The 13,155-nt window shown below is 43.2% G+C and overlaps 1 protein-coding gene across 1 annotated transcript; it reads right to left on the bottom strand.

Moving 5' to 3' along the window:
- Positions 1 to 525: 525 nt before the first annotated feature.
- Positions 526 to 12,837, bottom strand: LOC140268380 (segment polarity protein dishevelled homolog DVL-3-like). Its single transcript, XM_072363207.1, has 15 exons — positions 12,257 to 12,837; positions 10,812 to 10,881; positions 8,662 to 8,777; positions 7,881 to 8,005; positions 7,314 to 7,449; positions 6,667 to 6,757; positions 6,469 to 6,538; positions 6,232 to 6,371; positions 5,703 to 5,779; positions 5,507 to 5,574; positions 5,242 to 5,391; positions 3,801 to 3,932; positions 3,301 to 3,468; positions 2,902 to 3,105; positions 526 to 1,843 (listed from the first exon to the last, which is right to left on the bottom strand). The coding sequence occupies exons 1-15, from the start codon at positions 12,415 to 12,417 to the stop codon at positions 1,485 to 1,487; spliced, it is 2,067 nt and encodes a 688-aa protein (XP_072219308.1). The 5' UTR covers positions 12,418 to 12,837; the 3' UTR covers positions 526 to 1,484.
- Positions 12,838 to 13,155: the final 318 nt, after the last annotated feature.

Here is a 13,155-nt window from a genome sequence, read left to right on the forward strand (position 1 = left end):
CCGTCGCACCAGAGAGGGACCCACAGGCCTATATTATCAATGAGAGTAACGATGACTAATTTCCCTGTGAAGATTTTAGCACAGAAAATTCTCATCGGACGTTTGCCGTTTAATTTGGTGGTTGCGCCTTGTTTAATCTGTCCTACACAGACCGCTTTATCTATTCTTCCTGTTTTTGTCCAAATTAGCCTGGTCAAATTAGCTCTACAGGATTTGTTGTTTCCCCACCAACCAAAGAAAAGTTTGCACAGGGTTATACGGTTCTGAGGCAATTCTGACTGTACACAAGCTGACATTTTATACACACCCATACTACACTCTCACACACACACACATCTGTGGACCAGACAGCTCAACCTTCAAATTCCTGCTGTTGAATAGTCTGGACTCCACTGCTCTTAAACGCAAATATGACCAGTGGTATGGGAATTAAAAAAAAAAAAAAGGGGTTCAGGGTGGTACTTTTATACCTTACAGACACATTCAGACAAAAAAAAAAAAAAAAAAAAAACGCAAAGCAGCATATTTAAGTCATAAAACTATATTTATAAATAAAAAGACATTTTTCCTTGATAAAAGTAGTGTGAAAGACGTGGTAAGAAAATTTTTCCACTATACAGTATCACAAGACAGTCTGAAGATTCTCTGGTTAGCAGACAAAAATGCAACAATGCAGAGTAAAAACGTCTCTGGGAGCAGAACGCTCATGTTAAGCATCGAAAAACGAAACTAGTTGTGACCAACTACGTATACAATAAAACAAATGCATTCTTACAGCAATTCTCTTGCACTACATACAGATCCTCCATTTCTTTCTTTCCTTCTCTCTTACATCAGACAAATATTTTAGACATCTGATTAAGGTTAAAAGTTAGTGTTCACTTTTCAGTTGGGTTTTTTTTTTTTTCTCGTTGGTTTTTTTTCTCTGGTTAGAGGTCAGCAAGTTGGGTACAAAGAGAATGGAGGGAGGGAAGAGGCTTCGTTCTCTCTCAGTTTTGACGTGGACAAGGGTGGGGGAGGACAGAGAATGCTAGATAAGGAAAGCAGAGAAGAGGTGGGAACAGCAAAGAGCAGAACAAATGAAAAACATCCATGTGGAAAAGCGCTGAGTCATCTCCCACAGCTGACCGTTTCCACCGCCTCCCTCGCTCGCTCTCTTGCTCTTTGTCCTTGCACAAACTGCTTCCCCCCTGTCGAGCAGAAACTGAGAGAGGTGCTTTGGTTCCATCTTGAGTGAGGGGGTTTCTTCACTGAAGAAAGTATGGCCATTGCTACAAGGAAGAAAAGTACAGGTGAGGAGGAACATTTTCTCTCAGCATGCAAAACTGGGTTGGTTCCGTTTAGGCTTTTTAAATAAAGTGGAATCAAGGCCTTGGGTTACAGCTTTTTTGATCTCGCCTCCTTCCTGCTCTGCTATGCCGTCCTTCTCGGCATTATGCCAGAACGCCCAATGTGCTATTTTGTTACTGGACTACGACCCGCTGTCACATCACGTCAACAAAGAACTCTCCAGCGTTGCCCACTGCCATACGCAGAGACTGCCGTGATGCAGTGAGCTCAGGAGGCACCGAGGCCAGCTCTCTGCCTTGAGGGGCACCAGGTGCAGCTGTGGGCTGATGTGCAGGCTGCGGGGGGAGGCCAGGTGGGCCGTAGACGAGGCCTGGCCCGTAGGCTATTGAGTGAGAGTTGGCGCTGCGCTGGCTGAGTGAGCTGCGGACGCTTCGCTCACTTGGGGGAGCCACCGAGCGCTCGCTTGGAGCTCGGTGGCTCCTGATCTCAGATTCGCTGCCACTTCCGCCAGATTTCCGACCCTCGTTCTTGCTGCAGTTGGAACCACTGCTTCCTGTTAACAGAGCAGAAGAGACAATAATTGTTATCAAAGCGTGAGATAATACGAAACACATTGCTGCTACACCCCCCCCCTCTTTACATGAGCATATCACACCTAACAGGGTGTTCATGATGGGACGCTGACCCGCTTTGTGGGAGACTGAGGAGAGCTGCATGACTAATGCAGGCAAAGCATTCACAGCCTTTTACAGATCAAACAGCTTCAGCTAGCTGAAGGCAACTTTTCATGTTGTTACCACACGCATTCTGCTTGCTTGCTTTCAAGAACGATGAATTTAAAGCACTTCATATGATCAAACGGATAAGGCTTCAAATCCACAGAGAGATGAAAGCATTATTCTCAACTGAAGCTTCTCCTCACTGTTGGAAAGGTGTGGTAGGTTGACCAAGAATAGCATAAATACTGGAAGCATGAAACCCCCATCAAAAGTGTTCATTCAGACATTATCTTGCCGGTGAACTATTCGCCAATACATTTTTAGATGGGGGGGTCGTGTGCAACCACAAAAATGAAGACAGGACCTCTGAGATGTTGGGTCAGACGGTCAAGCTGCTGTGAGTCAGCAAATATGAGTCAGTTTAAGTGGACTGCTCTTTAAACTGCCACGATTGGTATTCTTCTAACTAATATATAAATACAGCCACCCTTGACCTGCAGGTCTTTGAAGTAAACCGATTAAAAACATTTTTCTGTCTCCAAACAAAATATTAAACCACTAAAAAGACTGAAAAAGCGCTATTTAACGACGATTTCTTGACCTTATGCGAGTTCTGTTTTAACTGTCAGAAGTATTATTGTTGATGAATGTTTTGGTAAAATTGGCAACAAATTGTAGGCTAAAGCAAGGTCTGCGTTTGCCAGTGAACTGCAGAGAAAAGGAATACGTCGCCTCTGGAACACATTCTGAGGAAATGTCACAGTGTTGGATATTTAAAAGGTAAGAACTTAGATGGAATGTCTAGATATTAAAACAGCCTTATAACGGTGTTCATTCACACCCTACTCTTCATGTTTTTGAGCACATGTGAGTGTTTTCACACTGCACTCACCACTTTGCTGGCTCCCCGCACTGCCAGCACCTGGCCCCCCATGGAAGGGCTGAGGCAGGTCGTAAGGGTGTGGAATAGGGAACTGATAAGGCAAAGCCATCGGCCAAGGGGCTGCCCCAGGGTGGGGCAGAGGGGGGAGAGTGTCCTGGTCAGAGGCCCCCCCACTGGAACCATCGTGGTCATGGAGAGACAGGTGCGTCATGTCTGAGGGAAACAGAGGGACACATTTGATTTGAAATTACTACAGCCTTGCCCTGCTTCTGCAAAGTGAGTCGTACATCAACTTCACACCACAGCTCGTTCAGATGTTAAAAGGAACACACAGCTTTGGAGAAACTTGCTGTTTGGAGAAATAACTGTTGGCAGATCCTACTTAACCAATGATCTGTGTCCACTTACTACCACACAGGTCTCCAAAGACATAGTAGCACTGCTCAGAGAAAGTGATCTTGTTGACAGTGTGTCGGATGTAGCCAGCTTTCAGCAGGTTGCTGGCGTATTTACGCGCTTCACGCCGATCTGAGAACCCTTCTACGTGGTGGAAAAGCCAGTCCACCACATCGGAACCTAAGGAGACAAAAGCACAACGTTGTGCAAGAAAACTCATGACCGTAATTTTCTAATCACCGTATTCCATCCTTTTTCACTGGCAACATCAAAATAAAGATCCTCCAAACAATAATAAAGGGAACTATATGAACAAAATACTGGCTAAAACATCATTCAACAGCTGTAGTTTAAAAGAAAAAAAAAAAAAGGTTTGCCATTTATGTTTGATTTGAAAAACCATGAATGAATCTAAAGGGCATTTAAGGAACCCAGAACTGAGCAAAGATCAAAATAAAGCTGAGAGGGGCATAAAGAATGCAGGAGCATGCCTGCTGCTTTGATAAACATACCAATAAAGGCGTTAGCGATTGTTATCTTGAGCCACATCCTGTCCCGCACCTCCAGACCTGACTCTGGACAGGCCATGGCCTTAGCAACTGTTGCCATGTCGCTGTGGATTGAGAGGTGGAAATCATCGAATCCTAGGAAACATAAGAGGGAACAAGCGAGTTACAAACACGCCGCCTTCCTTGGGTTTAAAACTGTCGAGCTGCAATCTGCTTTGCTTCCAAAACACTTCGAGAACAGATCCGTGGTTTTGTCTGGATGGCAGCAAAACCGTTGGCCTGTTTTGGGGATTTGCCTCAAATAATATTCTGGCTTCCTGTGGTCTGGACTGAAATTGACCCCCTATTCTGTGTTGACCGAGAACCAAAACTGGATTCAGCAGGATCTATTTTGGCATTTGACAACGACTCAGCTCGTCTTCTCAAAGCCTTCAGCAGCTCTGAAACAGCCCGGTCACACTGAATTAAATCTTCCTCATCATTCCATTGGAATTCACTAATCATCAATCACAGCCTCGCTGCATTCCCAGAGTAGATATTTTCAAAGTGTGACGATTCATTTCTATTTTTTGGTTTCCCTTTGGGGCATCAGATGTAAACAGATTCTGCTGCATCATACAGGTAAGTTGCTCCTCTGCATTAGGTGCTGATGTTTAGGAACAGATGGAAAATTCAGTTACTGGATCTTTTTTCACAGTGGAAAACTACAGGCTTTTTTTTTCTCTTTTCTTTGCTGTGGCTACACTTGAAATATAACCATTAACCCAATATATATTCTTTTTAGAGAAGAGGGATTTTTTACACGCCGTGTAGTCTGTGACCGTATGAAACCGTATGATTTCTTTCACACAGAAAATCCCCTGAAATTCAGATCGTCGCTTGGCTGAAAAATGTGTTGAGAGGGGAAACATTTTTCTCTAGAAATGAAGCCAATCATCCCAACCGTTTCCAAAGATTACAGGGAAGATTAAACGCGTGAGTTATGGCTCAGTTTGGACAAGAGTTATCGAGCAGATGGAAGCTGTGAGGCTGAACTCTGGGACTGAGCACTCACAGGAATGCAGTTTAAGGGCGGGGCCACACTTACACAGTCTTAGTAACATGTCAGAGGAAGAATAGTGATATTTCTGCATTTTCAGAGGTCAAAAGGTGGTGAGGGGGGTCCAAAATGGTTGGGTTAGTTTAATGTTCTGAAACATCAACAGACCTGCAGCACTTTCCTCATATCACAACAGTGCAAATGGTCAATTTTATCCATCAAAAGATTTAACAAGCAGGTGATAATAGGGAAAAATTAAGCATGGAACACTGTAAAACTGAGAAAAGAGAGGCACACAGCAGAAAGACTACTCAGACACTAAATGAATGTGTTCACAGCTGTTTTGGATTATTATGTCAAGATAACGATCAACAACAGGCAGCTGCAGGGGGTGACATGACTCACGCTCAGTCTCGGGTATAGAGCTGCTGATGGAGGAGCTGGTGGAGGTGACTGTGCTCATGGAAGGGCTCATTCCATACGGCGGGTATACCCCGGTCATGGCGGCCGTGTGGGACACCCACGCAGCTGGGTCAATGGGCCGGATGGGTTCACCTGTAAAAAAAAAAAAAAAAAAAAAAAAAAAAAAAAAAAATCAGGTAAAAATATAAGGAAAGCGGTTTGCAAATATTTGCAAAAGTGGAAAACGGAACGAGGAACAAATACTCACTCCTGGGCAGAGCAAAGCAGCTCCGAGGGTTCGGGTCCCAGCACTTTGCAACAGTCAGAGTAATGGGGCTGGTAATACACACAGACAATTAGTACTGAAAATAAACTAAACGCGCTGAATAGCACAGACTCCAGCTTTACTAGCATTTTGGTTTATGGGTGTAATTATGTTTTATGCATTTCCGTGTGCAGCTTACCCTGGCTTGTGCACTATGTCCCTCAGGACCCGGACCGCATCGTCATTACTCATGTTCTCAAAGTTTATGTCGTTCACCTACACGGGGAAAAAATGTCAGAGAATTACTATGCGTCTGACAGCGTGCACATGCATCACATAGCTCTAACTTGTAGCGAGTTCCCGTGACCTCACCTTTGAAAAATGTCTTATATAAACACTTTCACAGACATTCCAACCAATCCCACGGCAATTTGCACAATTTGAGGTGGGAGTTTTCCTTACAAGAACGTCTACATAATACCAACACCAAAATGCAATAAATGGCCACAGATGGCATTGTTACAGGCGAGGAAGAGAATGCAGAGAATGAGGAGAAACAGAACTTAAATTGATCTCACAAGATATTTCATGTCACTGGAGGTGTCCAAAATAACACACATACGCGCACACACACACACACACAACCACACACTCACTCCGCTGGTCCAAATTTCAGGAATGCAAAATGATTTTTTGTCTTTGTGCGTCTCTCTCTCACCCCTACACACCTGCAACAACATGTCCCCAGGCTCTATGCGTCCATCTGCAGCCACGGCGCCTCCTTTCATGATGGAGCCGATGTAGATCCCTCCATCTCCCCTCTCATTACTCTGACCAACAATACTAATGCCCAAGAAGTTGTACTTCTCTGTGAAGCGGAGAGATCATTAAAGTTACATTAAAAAAGAAAGAAAGAAAAAGAAAGACAGAAAAGATGGTCAACAACTTTGAAATGAGCAACTTACCCATGTTAAGAGTGACGGTGATGATGTTCAGAGACATGGTCGAGTCTGTGATGCTGCTGAATGACGAAGACTGGAAGGGAGTTGGTTGGAAATTGAGTGATAAAATTAGAAAAATTAAACAAAAAGTCACAAACTGGCAGACTATTTCAATATTTGGTCGATTTACTGCTCTTTATGTCTACGAGTGTGGCATCTCACCCTGTCCATATTGGAAACCTTGGGTTTCCGTCGGCGACGGCGGTGTCGTCTCATTAGCCGAGAGGAGCTCTGCTCCGTGGAGCTACTGAACCTGATGAGGCAAACATTTCATTAAAAAAAACCATTTACTTTTGTTTAAATCAAGATTAGAATTTATCCAAAATATATATGTAGAAAACAGAAGCTGCTCTTCGTGATAACTTCTATAATCATCTAATTTAAACCCTAATGATATATGCTAAAAGGAAAGGATTTTACACACACTTTCCTTCACACAAGTGCCTTTTAACAAGAGTCCTGAGCAGTTTAAAATGCTTGCAAAACAACTTCCAACTAAAGTTATGTAGAAATGTTTTATGGAGGGTTAAACATTTATTTCTTTGTGTGGTGGAGAGAACCTAATATGCTAATTAGGCTTTTTTCTGAACCTACTACAGCTGCTACAACAGGACAAACTATCCTGTGAAATGCCTGAACAGTGAGACCATCACAGTCTGTAACGCAGACTTTGGAGTTTTAGCATTGGAAGAGATCAAGGGAGTTTCCACAAAAACCACCAGGAAAACAGACCGTACGAATCTCTGTCAGAAAACATTAACTTTATTTCCAGGTGCGTTCCTGAAGCCAAAGGTCCAAAAGTCCCATACCTGCTGGTTGCATCATCATCTTCTGAATCAAAGCAAGAGGTGGACTCCAGCTCGCTGCTCATGAAAGACGAGCAGCTGTCGTACTCGGCGCCTCCGCGTCCCATCGCTCTGGACGAGTACCCGTTCTGCCTCCCACCTGCAGCAGGATGGCATTAGGGTCAGGCACATCAAAGCAAAGCCGAGCTACTCCAAAAAGATAAAAACAAGTAACAAATAAAAGGAAAAAATGTATTCCAAAGGAAATCCAGTTTAAACATAAATATGCTACAGGGCACGCTCTCAGTTCAATGTTTTTTAAGCTCAACACTGCTGGTGCTGATCGATGCAGAATCAATAAATGGAAGGTTAAACTGGATTCTGACTACAGGATGATGGAGCTGTGTCCTGTATCGTGGTCTTAATGTTAGTCAAACACAATGCATGAGCCACACCTAATGTATTACTTAGGCATGTGGACTTTTATTTTTTTTATTTTTAAATTTTTTTAAATCAACAAGATACATACAGATGGGGACAGCTAGTGACACAGAGAAATATAAGACGACATGCAGCACACAGCAATCTGACCGTGGTCGTTGGAGTGCTTTCGTCTCGGCCTCTCCCTCTCTCTCTCCCTCTCCCTCCTTTGTGACACCATGGAGCCGCTCTCTGTGTCATTATCCAAACTGTCCCGACCGCTTGCTGCTTTCCCGCTTCAGACAGACAGACAAAACAGAGAGGACAAAATGACTGACTGTGTCAGTAACAGAGCAGCTGAGTTCATTCAGCAGTCACTAAAACAAATGTTTACGTTTAAAGCTTCTTGCAAGAGTCTGGCTGCAGCCCGTGTCAGGTTTGCTGCTTGTGCTGAAGACGGGACTCTGTGGCGGAACATTTGGCAGGAACCGCAGATGTTGTGTTGACTGACTTATTTCAGTCTGGTGAGCATTTAACTTCACGACCGTCATGTGCCCTCGTAAAGTTTTTAAACAAATTTCATTTGCCTTGCAGACGAGCCGGAATCAAACGATGTCAAACTGACAATGACTTCATCTTACTCTGTTAGGCAAATGTATAACCGAGGGCATGAATAAGGAACGTCTGTGCTCGACATTTCTGCTCGATTTTCAGAATGAACACAACTTAATGATAAATGCATGCCAGGAATAAGTTGTTTTTTTCCTTCCTCCTGGGCAGTCACAAGTTCTTTCCATTCAATTAGCTGATTCTTCTCCTACTTTAGTTATTAGGTAAGCGACGCCACCAAGTACACACAAGCACGTCTGTCTTCCTCACTCACTCATTAAGGACATGTTAAAAAAAACTCATCTATCAAACAAATTCCACCACAAAGTCCGAGTATACTGACTGGTAGGAAGGCGGTCTTGAGTCTCCGATGCCCCCGGTCCTCTCCAAAGGCGGGGCCGGCTCTACACTATCGGCCACCGAGCCCGCGTCTGTGTGAGTGCCATCTCCAGAAACCAGCTATAAACAGAAAGTAAGATCGGTCACACAGATGAGACAGGCACTGAGAGGGAGATCTTGCGCTTGCAGACAGAGAGCGAGTGGGCAGCAGACCCACGGAAAAAAAAACACTACCGTGTTTACACCCTGCTCAACACCAGCGTGTTGAAGCTTGTTTTAGTGTCTCTAAGTAAATGCTTGCTGGCATCTGCAGATGGTGAAACTGTTGGTGTAGCTGTGACATTTTTGCAAAAATAAAAAAAATGCAACACACACATATATATATATATCTACAGAAAAACAGCTGTGGATTCAAATAGTAGAAAGAGAGAGAAAAAAAGAAGAGTCTGTTCCAAGTTTTGTAGTTTGTCTATCTGATGAGGTGTTGCCTAAGTTACCAAAGGATTTGAGGGAAAAATGGGCTTCAACAGACCATGACAGAGCTCTTTGGGAAGATTTTTTACAATAGTATCATGCTATGTTTGCATATCCCTCCTTTTTGTTAGTTCAACCAAAAACCAATATGGGTTAATTCTGTTTGCTGAAGATCTCCACATATATATTAACAGGAGATAAATGTGACTCCACAGTCACTACAAGCTGCTGCTGAGGATGATAGCGACCTGCAGATTTCACAGATGGGATATCTGTGCCTCTTATTTAACGCCAATTCAAAATGTATTCTCCATCTGGTGCATAACAATGAAGAAATCATTGGAAATGGATAAATCTGTTTGTATAAATCTGTTTGTCTTTATGAATCAGTTCCTGAGAAAATTGTGACAGATATATATGGAGTCAGAGAGAATTTGCATTTGGATTAAAATGTCCAACAAATCGGTGTCATCAGACTTTTTCCAAGGTTAAAAAGGTGGCACGTCCACTGCCCCCCCCCCCCCCCCCAAAAAAAAATCCACAATGAAAGCTATGTTGTACTGGAACACAGAAAACTTATTCAATAAGTCAGATCAAATTAAATTATCTGTGGACAAATAAGAAGGGCAGACATGAAATAAAGATTCTTCAGGTTAGTTACGGTTTCAACAATTCATTTTAGTTGATCCTTTTAAACACTTTACTTCTTTTTGCTACGACTATTTTTGGCAGAGCAAGAGAGCAAGAAAGACGGGTATTTGCTGGCCAGCTCAGTTCCACAACTATTTGGTGCAAACAACTAATCTTATGGGCAATCTGTCAGGTGACAGTAAAGCAGAGCATTGCCAGAGTCTGGTCTGATATTATGTGCAGCAGGCAGGGCCATAAGACCCCAGAGAACAATCAATCAGATCACTGAAACAACAGATGAGCGCTGGAGACAAACAAATGGATGTAACAGTGATAACACTTCATAATACATGGAAATTTTCCACAATTCCAGAGAGATTAACTTGGTCATACACAAACTCAAAGGGAGGAACTGACAGCAGCATAGAAACACATCGTGTTGAGCATGATGAATTATACACCTAAACACCAAACAATAACAATGTGTTGATGACTCAAATAAAGCCTGTAATTACGAGCACACAGTGCAGCATTAGCCAAAGGCATCAACCGTTCACATCAAGCCACAGAGCGGGCTTTCTCTCAGCTTCATTCTCTCCTGCCTGTGAGATTCAATCTTCTTGTTAGATGCCATAAAGTCGGACCCTTTGTTGTTGTGCACTATCCTCCCATCCTGTGATTTCACTTGTTTTTAATTTCATTTCCACATTGAGAAGAGAGGAGGGCAGACTGTGCACGAGCACAAGATGTCTCTTGTGTTTGGAAGAGGAGGATTACTGCTAAGAGCCATCAAATAAGATACTACATCCAGGTGAGTGGTGCATTACATGTGGCGACAAGCTTGTTTAATGACTTCTGGTGACCTAGGTGATAATAATACTAGAACACAGAAATCCTAAGACCTCTCTCTAAAGATAGTCTTGTTGGTGACCAACAGACCGGAATGACTGTTTGACTTGCATACACGCAAGTTACCGCAAAAACACAACACAAATTCTTCAAAAAAATGTATTCAAATAAAAAATATTTAGGGATACATTGTGAACATACCCATGATACCACGCGTCCATTAAAACAGGGCAGCTTAGCGTTGTCATCAGATATTTCTTCCTTTACAACCCTGTAAATACAATAGAAAATAAAATCTCTGTGTCAGTGAACCATTACTAATAGAAAAAGCACTTTCTGGGCATCAACATAACAGTGCAATTCAAGTTGTGACGATGGGCAAAAAGATCCACTGGCATGGACAGACAGTGACAACTGGTGAAAACTACGATGTTTTTAAAATGTATGATCGACGACAACTACTGCAAACTGCAAGTAAACACAAGGCAGTTTCACACATTAAGAGCCAATTACACAGTTGTACACAGTATAAGCAATCCTGCATATGGAAAGATGGTATGGCCAGATAAAACCATGGGATTTTTCATTTTCACTGGGCTCACGGACCTTGAATGCACCTTGCCACATAAAGAGGACTAATCATGCATGCATTTACCAAACCTTCCAGACTAATATTGATATTACAATTATGTATGCCTTAGGTAGGAGGTACACTCATGGTCACTGAGACTTCGTCAGCAAATGTGGGTACCAGACCAGGCCAACAAATCGCTTCATCTATATGAATAGTTTCAAAGCAGAGATTTTCCCATTTTCCCACACATCCCAACATGACATGAATAGCTGTGGGTCTTTTCAAAACACGTCTCTCCCACATTCAAAAGTTCTTAAGTCCTTGCCCCACCCAAGTGTATGTTTATCTTGAAGCAACTTTGGAAACCTGGCTGAAGTGCTGGAAAAAGAAAAAAGAAAAAGAAAAATCTACATTGCACCTCTCTTCTTGGAAGGTCCTGTCTGGAGAATAATAAACCGTAAACTTTCAGCCCATGTTTTAACACAAAAGGACACGCTCTTAAAGCTGCCAGAGTGATGAACGGGACATTCCTATGTCCGACTCTGCATTCCTCGGACTAATAGACAACAACAGCAGCAGGGGCCTGCTGGTCTCACTCCTGACCAAAACCTGGCCGACAGCATTCTGACGTTAGCCTGTTAGCATATGCGTTCAATACATTAGCCAACAACTGACAGTAGTAACGTCAGTAACTACTCGTTTTCAACAGTGTCAGTAACGCAATTTATGAATTCGAAATTTAAAAGCCAGTCGAGGCTTCTTGTGCTGTACAAGAGACCAACTGAAACCAAACTTTGTTGGTCAAATCCGAAGCGCAAAACGTATAAACTAGCCACACGAGCAATGTAAACAAACGAGGTCTGGATGCTGGACAGGTCCGCTAACGATGTAAGCTTGTCGCTAGCAGCTAACAAAGAGAGCGGCAGTGCAAGAGGCTAGCATATGATCGACAAAAATGATGACAAGCCAGCTGGATGGGGAAACCAATAAGTTACCAGTTATCCAAAAATTAAGAATGCTCTGAATGGTTACGCTGACTCCACGGCACACACAATAAACCATTAACAGTTACCCGAAGTCATCGTCCATAGATTTGAAGAAGAACTTGTAATTTGGTTTCTTCAGGACATTTTTAAAGTCTGCGAGAGTAACTTTGTCGGCCGGCACAGACAATTTCACTAGATATGGTGTCTCCTGGTCGTCGAGGTGGTAGATGATTTTGGTTTCCCCCATCTCGGACTGTGGCTAAGGTAAGGCAGGCAGGGTGCATCAAGCCGAGGGCCTGGCAGGCTCCCTCTCGGGCCCCGACTCCCCGTGGCGCTAGCTGAGGCTGTGCCGTGGTCCTCCCGGGTCTCGCTGGTTTACGGACTCGCTACTTAGTCCCGGTTCTGTCTAGTCTACTGCAGCTCGCAAAACGCCTGCCTTCTATTGAAGGAGAAAAAAAATCTTGCTCCTCCACAAAGCGTCCCAACACAGTCTGAAGACTGAATCACTTTCGTTTCCTTCTGTATGAAACTTGCAATATTCAACCGAAAGCTTAGAAACAAGTGGAACCATATTCTGTAAACGCCGCAAAAACAAACATTAGAAGGGTCACCAGTCCCCTCTCGCTTTCTGCCAAGCTCGGTACTTTGTTGCACACGAAACTGTAAAAAAAAAAAAAAAGAAAAGAAAAAAGTCCAAGCCTATCTTGGAGGGGCACCATCTACAGGAGAGGAGGAGAACTGCACGTCGACGTCCAACAGAGGCGGTCACGCTCGCGAAAGGTAATGGACGCCAAGTCTGACAGACCACCAACATTGGCGATTGAAAATGATATGTTTTATTCAGAGCGAAATTCCAGTGATTGTAAACCACTTATAATTTGCCTAATGGCAAGAATTTAGAAAAGAATACGTAAAATAGTCAACATGCAGTAGAAAAAGGAAAGGAGAAGTCCACACATTATCCCTTACCATTTTAGTCGGAAAT

Source organism: Leuresthes tenuis, unplaced genomic scaffold (assembly GCF_036924035.1).
Source record: "Leuresthes tenuis unplaced genomic scaffold, fLeuTen1.0.hap1 SCAF_14, whole genome shotgun sequence".
In the NCBI taxonomy this organism is placed as follows: Eukaryota; Metazoa; Chordata; class Actinopteri; order Atheriniformes; family Atherinopsidae; genus Leuresthes; species Leuresthes tenuis.